The 12,197-nt window shown below is 44.3% G+C and overlaps 1 protein-coding gene across 1 annotated transcript in view; it reads right to left on the bottom strand.

The window, feature by feature from the left end:
* Positions 1 to 1,852: 1,852 nt before the first annotated feature.
* The window catches only part of LOC104695234 (phosphatidylinositol 3-kinase regulatory subunit gamma), a 32,234-nt gene continuing 21,889 nt past the window's right edge, over positions 1,853 to 12,197 (bottom strand). The window contains exons 7-10 of the mRNA XM_010408896.4: positions 11,652 to 11,828; positions 11,101 to 11,175; positions 10,618 to 10,788; positions 1,853 to 9,199 (exon numbers count right to left, since the gene is read on the bottom strand). Coding sequence (XP_010407198.1) covers positions 8,998 to 9,199; positions 10,618 to 10,788; positions 11,101 to 11,175; positions 11,652 to 11,828 — 625 coding nt within the window. The 3' untranslated portion in view covers positions 1,853 to 8,997. The remainder of the gene's footprint in view (positions 9,200 to 10,617; positions 10,789 to 11,100; positions 11,176 to 11,651; positions 11,829 to 12,197) is intronic.

Below are 12,197 nucleotides of genomic sequence, written 5' to 3'. Positions count from 1 at the left end.
TGCCCAGCAACACGGTGTCTATTAAACTAAACTATTAGACTAAAATAAGTCTATTTTGAGAGCTGAAACCAAGGAGAAGAAATGGAGCAGCCTGGTTGCTGCAACAAGCCCCGGGTTTCAAACCAAACCCTGATCCCTTACATCAAGGCATTTTGGCTGGGGGATGATGGGCTTTTGGAGGTGTTTGGGTTTTTCCCACCAGATTTTTTTTTCCCATGGGCAAGCTCCTTGCATGAATCTCCCACTACAGTGGGCCCCTGCATGGGGGGGAACAGAAATCCCATGAAAGCAGCCTGGGGACTTCTGTCCATCCATCTTGCACCCCTGCCCTGTGGTGCCATGTCTGGGGGTGCCGGGCCACTGCCTGCCCCTGGGAAGGCTCCTGTGTGTGAGTGGGGGGGAACCCAGGGGACTTGCAGGAAGCTCTGTGGAATTGCTGAGGATGGAAAAATCCCTGGGATCTGCCCTTTCTCTGAGAAGACATCTGAGCTGGGAGGTGTTTTTCTTTCCATCCAGTCAGCACAGCCGCTTGGAAATTTCCTACGCCGTCTCTGGCTGTGATGTTTTCATAACACAGTGAACAGTCTGGCAAAGCCCTGAAAAACCATTCGCCAATTAGTGACTTACATCTTTCCTGCAATTCTACCTCATTAGCCCTTATTAAAAATAAATAAATAATAATGAAAAAGATCCAGGCCCCTGCAGCACCTTGCAGAGTCCTCCCAGGTTCTTGCTGACGTTTCCCCACCACTCTCCTCTCGCCTGGTGGTGCCGATGCAGTGAACACTGGCTCACAAAACCCATGGCTCATCCAGTGGGTACCATGTGGCTCCTGCTGTTCCAGGTGATGTTTCTGAGTGGCTGCATCCCTCCTGTGCAGTGCCCCTTCCCTTGAGCAGGACAGCAGGGAGCACCCTGAGGTGCTGTAACATGGGGTAAGCTCCTTGCTGGGTGTAATGACAGATGCCCGAGTGAGCCCTCAGGGTCCATTTGGGTGCTCCCAGCTCCCCTGCACCATGATCAGGGACTTTTCTGCCCAGTTGGGTGTTCCCTGCCTGCTGGTGGAGGGGCCTGTGGTGTGGGTGATGGAGGGAATGCTGACTCAGCAGCTGAAAAGGCTTACTCGGTCCTGTGAAAAATGCTGACGCAGCATTAAAAAAAAAAAATGGTCGACTCAGGAGGTTGGAAAAATGTTGCTCGTCAGTCTGCAAAAACGTTGACTCATGGGGCCGCAAAAACACCGAGCCATGCACAGCCACTGCCGCTGCCCTAAATTTCTGAGGATGCTGGGGTGGCATCCCATCTGACTCCCAAGTTTAAGGGGCAAAACATCCCCCCAGGTTTGCCCTCCTGCCATAACGTGTGTGTGAAATGAAAGAGGATCAGCAACACCACCGCCAAACTCACTGATTTTTGAGTGGTTCCAGTGCCTGGTACTCATGAAGGAATTGGGAAAGCAAACAGGGATTTCCCAAACTCCTGCAATGTCTAGGTGAACGGATGCAGCTGAGCCATGTCTTTCCTAAGTCTGCCCAAGTGGTGCATCCCCTCTCTCCCCAGCACCAACCGTGGCATCACCAAATGTGGCTTTCCCTGATGGCAGAGGAAGCAGTGAGGCATGCAAGAACACTGCTGATGGCTCCTGCTCCCTCGGAAGACGCTGTGAAAGGAACGCAGGGAAGGTTCCATTAAGGAACGTGCGTGTGCTACGTGTAGTCCTCCCTCCTCCCAGCCCCAGGAGGGGCTTTCTCTCCAGCCTAGAGGAAATCAGACCTCTGCAAGACCTCTGCTTCTGTTCAAGATGATGCCCATGGCCTTGGCTGGGAGACAGACACAGCTACACCACGGCAGCCTGACCACGCTGCAGTTCGGAATTTATTAGAAACAGCTGTCAGTACATCCTTCTAAAACATTACATGTCAATGTGCTTTATTGCAATCTTTTTTTTATTGCATTTTTTTTGATCTAGAGCAAGTAGGCCCAGGATGCTTAGTGTCTGGGATTTAAAAGCCCAACCATCTAGTAAAAGAAAGTACAGCAAAATTGTAACACACCCGGTGACAAGTACAGTGTTGCATTACTGAGCTAGAAACTACAGGATGACTTGTCAGAAAACACTAACATACACTTGGTTTCCTTATGAAGCAGTTTGTTTCTTTTCTTTAAAAGTTAAACTACATGAATTCCTTTTTTTTTTTTCTTTTCTTCCCCCCACCCCCCTCCCCGACTACACCATAAACGACAGAAGAACAGATTTTACACAAATAACAAACAAGAGTACCAAAGTTACATGCTGGAATTCATCTGGAAAACAAAATAATTCAATAGCTTCTGAAGAAGCAGGTTCTTAACAGATGCAGTTTCCCTTAAAGAAAATAGAAGTCAAAGAAAAGCAGAAACATTGATGCAAAGGTTGTACAAAGGAGTGTGCTGTTATTTCAGCCCTCGACACAAGATCAAACACCCACTCATGCTTTACATTGAACCACACCTTGTACAAAGAGTCCACTCACAAAGGGACACGCACCAACACCACCCATTGCACATCAGCTCTGGACAGGGGGCACTGAGGGGCCACTGAAACGTGCAAACAATCACTGCGTCTCACAGGAGAGCAAGAGGGGTTTCTTTTGCTAAGCCTTTGCTTGGGACACGGTTGAACGCTTTGTCCCAGAGTAAATAACACCCCAAATCAACTCTGTTTACAAATATAGTAGCAACCCCCCCGAGGAAATCCAGAGTTCAGCATTTCAGAAGCACATATGCAAGATGAACACAATAAACTCCTTTTCATTTGACAAAAAAACCAACCCAATTCTGCCTGACCACGTGGCAGAATGTGCTAACGGTGAGTTTTGTTTTATTTTTAAGGGGCAGTGCCACTTACAGCTAATGCATATAAAGGTGTACGTGAATATATTTTACATATATCTATATACATACAGTACATATACACACACACACACGCGCACACACACACGGATGATGCAGACCATTACAATCCCATGGTGCAATAAACAGCCAGATATACAAAATTAACAGGTTTTCATCAAACAGATCTTTGTTGGATGTAGAAGTCACTCACGAAAACAAAACAGATCAAAACCCCGACCCAGCCGACTGAAGGTGAGCCCCGCCCTGCAGCCAACAGAGACCCGGGGGCAGCTCGGGGCCGGCCCCAGCATCCTACAACCCCCTGCTGGGGGTGACTGCCACCCTTAGAGACCTTTTCTTTTGTCTTTGGATGCAGTAACTTTCTCCAAACGATCCCGAGCCTCTTGCTACAAGCACTTGGAAAGTGCATGGGAACGGCGTTGCTGGATACAGGGGGAAATATCCCTCCCCTCATTTGCCAATGCCGATCTCACAGATGCAATCCCAAGGGAAGGCGGTGGAGGGGGGCATCAAACTAAAGCTGCTTTCTCTAATACAGGTTGATCAACGAAGCGTTTTTTTCTATTAAAAAGGACCTGTCTCACTTTTTTTCCCCTTGCCTCTGAAGCTCATATTACATTTTTTAAAGGCAAACTTCAGAACAAATGGCCAGTCTAGTCATAAAATACGGTGAGTCTATGCCAATAGCAATTTAAAAAATGCAAATTCTGCATCAATTATATGGAGCCAGCCCCAAAGACCAGCACTTCAAGCACTGTCATCATCTGAACAGTTAACAAGCTAAAGCTCCCAATCTGCCCCTTTGAACAAACAGGAAGGAACTGAAAAGATTTCAAGAGATTTTTTTTTTTTCCCCTTCCCATTCGGTGGAAAGTATTTCTGCCCACAGAATGCAAGATTCACAAAAATGTTGGCCAAACTTCATGTAACCCCGTCCAAAGCTGCTGCTCACGCAGGGCTGAACTGGCCGAGCTGCCTGACAAACAGGCCGGCGCTTCTTTGGGCTGGTCCTTCCCTTCTCCCGGCTGCTCGTGTGCCAAGGGAAACAAGGGGATCAGCAGTGCAAGTTCCCTTCCCATACAGAAAGGGCAGCAGCTCCTCAAGGACTTACATCAATTCCTTAAACCCTCTCCTGCATGTGCATTTAAGGAGAGTACAACTGGTAATTCCAAAGGGAAGGGTCTGCTCTGGCATCTCCTCTTATTTTCGTGGTTCCAAGCAGAGGTTTCTGCTTCATGGTCTGTCTCCTGCTTCATCAAACTACAACCAGAGGGATGCTTTAGGGTGCTGATCCTTCCTCTCCACTAAAGCTATTTGCTTTGAATGCTGGATTTGAGCAAGCCTGACCCCCCTCCCCTTACAGCATTTTTGCTCTTTGGGAATGTTATTTTGATTTTGCTATTGCAAAAGCAGAGGTTGCAAATCAACTATAAGGAAACTACACATAAGAAAACTTGATTTTAAACATGGTCTAAACAAAACAACCCCCAACCCATCATAGTGCTTTGTAAAACTGCATTTTGAACCTGTCTCTTACCCCTCCTGATCCACAAGCAGTACCTGTTTCATGTCTGCACAATGCAGCAAGCATACAAGACTCACTAACATTTCAGATTTTTACTCCCTGTTAGTGTAACAAAAAATAAAAAATAAACAGACATTCAAAAACAGAAGCAAGATTGTTCAAGTACCAAATAAGGGGCTTTTCCAAACTTAAAGTGTGACACTCCTATAGCAATTCTGCTGTTTTAAACAGCCACAGCGTTCAGTTACAGACATGGTGCCACGCCTGCAGAGAGCCCAGGATTTGGGGCAACCAAGACCCTCCTCCTTCTCCTGTCCTCCCCAAAACAGCACTAAGTGTCAACATTCATTTCCACAGTCCCATTACAGTTGCCTGGCTTTGCAAGGGAAAAACTTTGATTTTTGCCCTGCTGTGACTAGAATTCAGTTATGAGTAAATGCAAGTTTTTTTCCTGGGAATGGTTGATTTTGGTTGTGGAAGGCTTGCTAACACTAGTGTCAGCGAGAAAACAATCAGGCCCATCACATTAAATGGAAAATTTCTTGAACATCTGCCACGTCAAGAGAGATGAGTGGGGAAAGAGCATTTTATTTTTGGCATAAGACAGAGGGCTGTACTGGATATAACTCTAGATTGCAACTACCAACGGTGCAAAGCAGCAACTCACTTCACCGCTGATGAGAATGAAATAAAAACCCAAATACAACCCCCAAAACTAGAGCACTCCAGTATCAGAAGGTGGACAATCACACATTACTGCTCCACACACTAGTGAAGCATCTGCTGGGACATCCCTCTGTTCCTAGGTTCTTCCCATGCTCAGGTTACTTGTAATCAATAAAGGAAGTAGTGGGAAAAGATTGATAACTTACTAACTTCAAAAACATGGCACTCGTGGCTGACACAATGGGGCCAATGGCAACTGTGGAAGCAGACCTGATTTCCATCCATACCAATACAAAATACTGAATCACCCCTAATTCCCTGCAAATATACTTCAAAACAGATTAGAAGAAACTGTGCATATTCGAGTTTCAGCATCCCCTCCCCCCTTCCCCCATTTAACACTGTGCAAAAGTTATTTATTTAACTCTACATATATATTTAATACAATGTGGGTCAATGAGATCAATGCTCCTCTAACTGCAGTCTGGTACCAGATGGCTGCTACAACAGTGAGGTTACTTCCCCCTTTCCTCCTGATGTTCTGACTCTTAAAATTAAAACCTTCTCACATCTTACTGTTTTAAAAGAACTTGAGTTTCTTTGTTTTGCCTCCATGTTCACACTTCCTGTATTTGTTTCAGGCTTAACAGCTGCTTTTCATCCTGGGGTGTAATCCTGCATCTCACAGGCCCATTTCTGATTTCTCAGTCATGCAAGTGTAGAACAGCTCCTGGAAGCTGTGGGTTTTCTCACAGGTCTAATGCTACTGAGCAAACAGAATTAGGCCAAGCACAATGAGAGGTGCAGGACCAAGCCCTTGCCCCATAGATCACACCAGTTGATTTTATACCAATTCTCATTTGCTTTGTGAGTGCAAAGTAGTTGTAAAAAGAATCTGTGCAGTAACACATGCAAATCAACAGGGAACAATGGCAGCAGCTGGGACTTCAGGTGCCTAAACCAAACACAGAGAGATACAGTGGCAAAACAGCCCCAGGGAGACTGCTCAGAGTAATGGAGCCAGTACAAGGAATGCAGGCTTAGTCCGCCCATAGCCCTGGTCTGAAGGTTTGGGCAAAACAGAACTTCAAAGAACACTTCAGGATGGCTTATTGGCTCTGGGTCCATCATTCACAGCAAATACATCACCTGTGATCAGCAAAAAGATCTTGGGGAGCAAGGGGCCAAGAGTCCCAACTCACTCACACCACGATAAAGCCAAGCTACCTTCACAGATGCTAATGGAATCACACTGTATTTACCTTGGCAAAGCCAGGGCTGGAGCCTGGACCAAGACCTCACAGGATCAATCAGATTCCACTACAGAGAGACTTCAGACAGCCCTGCTCTGCTATCCTGCTGCTGTCAGGACTGTGAGGGTGTGCCAGGATTTACGAGCCTGGTTTAAAACAAAACTGAGCCCTACCTGAAACTGGGGCAGATGTGAAACACTTTGGCCAGGTTATCTCTGTCATGAAAGCAGAGATCAGATATATGGGCCTCATCAGCCTCCAATGTTAACACCGTCAGTAAGAGAGTGCAGAGAGCTCACAAGGGCAGGGAAAACAAGCAGACACTCCTCTCACACAGGCTTTTCCACAGGCACGAGGCACCTGGCTATAATTTGTGCCTTTGAACTGATTTCCCTCATCGGGCATTTGGTTGCAGCCCAGCATCAAGGGAATGCTAGATGCCCAAGAAGTGTGAGAATGGCAGCTGTACAGCTACCAGATTAGAACTGCAAATTAGCCAAGATGTAGAGGCAAGTTTCTTTATAAAGAAAAAATTCCATGTCCACAGACCACTGAGGAAACCATTCAAGATTTCCACTAACAGCAAAGGCTATGTCTCATTTTTCCTTTCTTCCTGGGGAAGTAGGAGAGACACCCAAGCAGATGTGGTTCATTTTGACATAGCAGCTTATATGAATTTTATTCTTCTCTCACACAGTTTTGGTTAAGCTTTTTAGGGTATCATTTAAATGAGAAAAGTGGCATCTACACAATTCCTTGCCTGAAGATTGCACTCTGGCCAATTAGGAAGTGTCTGGGATGCGTCAGGGTCATTAGTGCAAAATAAAAAATGTCATGGCATGCCAGGGAACCAGACTACCCTTCCTGCAATGGCTGTCAGTGCTCCAGCTTTGTCACTTCCCTACTTGTGAATTCAAGACATTCAGGGAAATAATACTTCTAGTGTAAACATTATACATCAACAAGCCTGGCACTACTGCCCAGGCATTACAGAAAAAAGCCATTTGAACAGGAAATCAGCCCCAGGGTCAGAAACGGGTCTCCAGCATTCTCAGACCTGCATGACTGTCTGCTTCCTGTCCTGCACAATGGGTGCATTGCAAGGGAAACGCTTCCAGTAATGGGAACAAAAGTAACTTTCAAGGTTGCACACTGAACAATTGCTTTGCCAGTTGTGCTTTGATGCCAAGTGGTTCGCTTTGCCAAACTTAGCTCTTTTTCATTTTAGAAGCTTAAGGAATGGAAATAAGCTGCTTTGTACACTTTCCAGGGAGGGATTTATTTGATGATTGCTGTAGTTGATGAAGCCCAGGACTACCCACTCCAGTATTTGACAGCAGCCCCTGCCAAAGGATGGTACCAGACATCCAGTAACTGAGGAGTATGGCTCTCTTCCCTTTCATCTGTTTTGCATCATGTCTAAAATAACTACAAGGGAATTTAGATTATACCAGGGTAAAATCTTGCTTGGCTGCAGTGGTGTGAGAGTTCATAACCCAGTTTGCAAAGAACAAATCAGAGGAGATCTAGGATTAGCATGCTCACTTCTTACAACTGGAAGTGACTATACCCCACCAAACAATTTGGTACAATAAGCCATCCAGAAGCATTTGATTACACCGACCTCTTCTGTACCAAAATCAAGTGTTACAAGAGTCTGCCACTGTTCAGCAAGAGACCTGCAGCAGGCGAGTGCAAGCTTCATTCTGGTTTACATTCTGAAGCACAGTATCATTAAAAATCTGAAAACAGAATCCCAAGCTGAGGAATGGGAGGGAGAGGGGGTGAAGAAAGAGGAGAGTGAGCAATTACATCAGATCAGACAAATTTAGTGTTTTGAAGACACACAATGTTTAGCTTTTCCTTTTATTTGTTTCAAGTTTTGGTGTAGAAAGTATGTGCGGATGCTAATGCAACCTCCCCCGTAAGTGCTCGATCTAGCAACGAACAAAGTTTTGGCGTGTTCAATTTGGTTATGTTTCCTTTAAGCAAAGACCTGCAGTGCCATTGAAACCAAAACTTTGTTACTGTTGGCAAAAAAATAAAGCAACTTTCCTTTTACAAGCATTTTTCCATTTAAATAAAAACCTGAAACTTCCCCATAATTCCTTTGGTCTTCTCTCACCAAATTCCATGCTACCTCAAGACAAGCCCTCTTTTGGAAGTCCGGCTGAATCGCAGTGAAGCTGCTAAAATTAGCAGAGAAGAATTGCTGTGGCAGAGTTTCCCCCCTAGTTTGTTGGGAGTTTAAGACTGAAAGACATTACCAGTGCCTCGGGTAGAGGCTTCAAATTGTGTCTACTAGAACAAGAGAAAACAAAATCCAATTAGAAGTTCCACTGAAGGTGCCTGGCAAAAAATCATCTCCATAAAATGATGCTTTGCTTCCAGTATTTTCATATGCGTTGCGTTGAGTTTATTCCCCTCATAAGGAAACAAAAGTATCGGTGTAAAAGCACAGCTGAGCTTTTAAGGTAGCACCAGGACACCTACACCCAAGTTGTCGTCTTGTTGCTGCTAGGCCTCTTTTTGATTCACATTCGCAGAATCACTTCTTGTGCAAAACAAGCAGTCTAAGGAGAAAGAATGCCCTCCGAGTTCTAATAAAAATCGTAGAAAAGAATCCAAGATAGCCAACGCTTTCCTCCTCCCCAAAATTTACCTGCAGAGAGAGGGGGGCATCTGTGCGTAGACAGGATAGGCAAGCCTGACATTTAGGGAATCATTGTGTTGGACAAGGGATGTCTGCTGGTAATGAAGAACCAAATCCTTAAGTGTGCTGTACAGGTTGTACGGTTCTGCAAACCCATAACCTCTTGGAGTGCTGTAGATCACACAGTGTTTCACCTCTCCATCAGCTCTGCAAGGGAAGGAAAGAGGAGAGTTTAATGTAAAAGGACAAACTCAAAGTGACAGTCTATTAACAATTAACTAATGCAGCAACTCCGCCAGTCACTGGATTACATAATGGAGGACCCAGTAGATGCAAGTGGAGGAGATTAATATAGTCTGTGAAGAAACAGTGCTTCAGGGCATGCGATTAAACACTCTTGCATAATAATCCACATAAGAGGGCTCTTCCATCCCAGCAGCACAATTCCCTACTACATTGTTCTCCAAATGTTCCTTGGAAAAAAAGTCAAGAGCTGAACCAAGAAGATAAGCACCCGAAGTCAGCAGTGACTTTGTGCTCAACTTACCTAGAAACCTTTCCACTAAGCAAAGAAACCAAAACCCACAAATTATCAGGACCTACAAAGTATTCCATGAAACACAGTGCTAAACTTCCATGTGTATTTTTTAATGTTAAGCATGGGAAGGGTTCAAGCTGATTCATTATCTGAAGCCATAGCGACCGAGTCTCTAACTTGGCAAAGCAGCTACTGGAACACAGCGATTCCAAAGCTGCTAGAAAAACTTATCTGCCAGAAAGATCAGGTATTATGTAATCCCTGTCCTGGAGCCTGTTATAATCCCAGTCACATGTAGGAGCAGGTTACTTTACGCCACCCCTTTGCGAGCCTGTAGCACGATCCCAACCAAACAGAAGCATCTGATGTACCCAACACTTGAGTGACTGCAATGAACAGAATACTGAACACTACAATCTTCAGTTATCTTGAGGTGCTAAACCTTCATATATTCATTTCTCAGACTTGTGCTCAGAAGCAATTAACCTCATGTGAAATAAATCACTGAAAGCCATTCTGGACTCCAGGACAGGCTTGAAGGATTTTTAGATAATGGAGTCAGAGTATTTCTGACCTTCCTTACACCAGCATAAAATGAAGTGAAATACAAGAAATCAATGCAAGGCTGTGTGAATGTCATCAAAACTACTGCTCACAAGTAATCCTGTGAAGCATCACCATTACCTTACAAATACAAGAGAAAGATCTAGAGTTGGACATGAAAATGAGAACAGAGGATGCCACACCTTTACAGCCCCACTTTATTTCTTCCTATGTGTCTCTTAGCAGGGAAGAATATGGGAGAATTAGGCCCTAATTTGCTTATAGACTACAGAGCTTCAAGTTGGGATACTTCAGAATTTTGTACTAACTACTGTGGGAACTGCAGAGGTTGCAGGACTACAGTTATTGCACATTCAAAGCACATTTTTGTTACAAAGCTTTTACCATGCCGGTCTTCCTGCAAACATGCAACACATTCCAATGGGTAGGCCTAAGCTAGGCCTGGCTTTTGTTCTCCAAAATAAAGAGCTTTGGTAGAGATTTATGAATTGAGTAGTTAGAACAAAAAGGAAAACAGACTTACACCACAGAACAAGCATAACATCCTTTCTTGCTACTCTCGCGAATTAAAAATGCTCCATCAGGTTTCCCACAGAGCAAGTCTTCTGCTTGGATACGGTTGAGATCCCCAACAAACCAAGTTTTCTCATCATGATGTGGCAGGTTTTCATCTTCTTCATTCACAAAGTATGTGCTGAGAGGATAAATTTATTAACTAGTGATCAGTAAAGGAGTTAATAAGCAGTTACTTTTGCAGAAATCATACCAAGAAATACCAGAATTGCCCAAACTGGGAGGTCAGGCTCCTAGGGAACATATATTAAAGGCTTCCACTTAGATCTTGATTTTAATCCTACATGTTTCAGCAGAGCTGCTGCCTCACATGACATCACCATGGCTCCAGTCCTTTATTGAGAAACTGGTGGCTTTTGTTACCGACCCCACAAGAAAAAACACTTATTAATGGAAAACTTCTCAATAAAATCATATGTATAGTGACACTTACTCGTCAATATTTTCATTTTTGATCCCCAGCCAGTCATTTATTCGCTTCTGTCTCACCCCCTTGTGATTGAGCCATCTGCCAGAAGAAGAGAACATTAATACATTACTTCAGAGCATGTGTATGGGTTTTCATAGTGAGCAAGCTGAAGCTCAGACACAAGACAGTCTGTGTCCAGCCCAGGGACATTAAGAGCTGGGTAACAGTGGTGGTGAAATCAAGTGTGGGTATAAGCAACATCTGAGACACCTAACAAAAAAAGTACTAACACCTGTTGAATTAGCAGGCACAGGTTTTGTTTATAACTAATTTTTCTTAAATTTTTTCTTTACAGGAGTTGCAGAATGTGCACCTAGTTGTGGCTAGCTCTTTAAATAATGAAGTCATGAAGAGGCCAAGCAGCACTCAGATATCCCCCGCCAGACCGTAGCACCTTAGCACTAACAGAACTTTGGTTATGAAAAGAAAATTAAATTCTCATTATCCTGATGGAAACAGCCATTAATCAGATTCATCAGAGACACTATTCTGAGGTATGGGTCAGGCTTACTTACACAAGATACTGATCTCTGATTTTGCGGAGCTGAATTAGGTCAGGCTTGATACTGTTCATTTTCTTATCAGTCTCCCTGTTGTCCAGAGCTTGTTTCTTCAAGTCTTGTTCCAGGCGCATTTTACTGTCATGGATCTCACCCAAGCGTGATTTTAATTTTTCGTAGTTCATCATTATCCTGCAAATGAGTATGAGAGAAGAGGTCAAGCCAGTCCAGAAGGACTGAACCTAGTGGTAGTACTTACAGAAGAGTATCACAAGGACTACTGTAACAGCAGCTCCTCTCTCTGAACACCTCATCTTTACATGAAAATTACTGTAAGAGTGACAGGAAAGACTTCTTGCCAGAGGGCCTTCAGTTTACCTTAATATATTTCCTTCTAGCAGAGATGCAGGAAGAAATTATCTGTAGGAAGGTAAGCTAGAACAGATTCCTCCTTCACTGTCAGATTCAGTTTCTGTTCTATCAGTTATGTGAGCCCACCACAGGTATCAGCAGTAGCAAGATTTCAAATGCAGACTTCAATTACTATCAAGAGCTACCAGG

This window comes from Corvus cornix, chromosome 8, assembly GCF_000738735.6.
Source record: "Corvus cornix cornix isolate S_Up_H32 chromosome 8, ASM73873v5, whole genome shotgun sequence".
NCBI classification, from domain to species: Eukaryota; Metazoa; Chordata; class Aves; order Passeriformes; family Corvidae; genus Corvus; species Corvus cornix.
The sequence above is the reverse complement of the archived record's forward strand: the minus strand, read 5'-3'. Positions and strand labels throughout refer to the sequence as shown.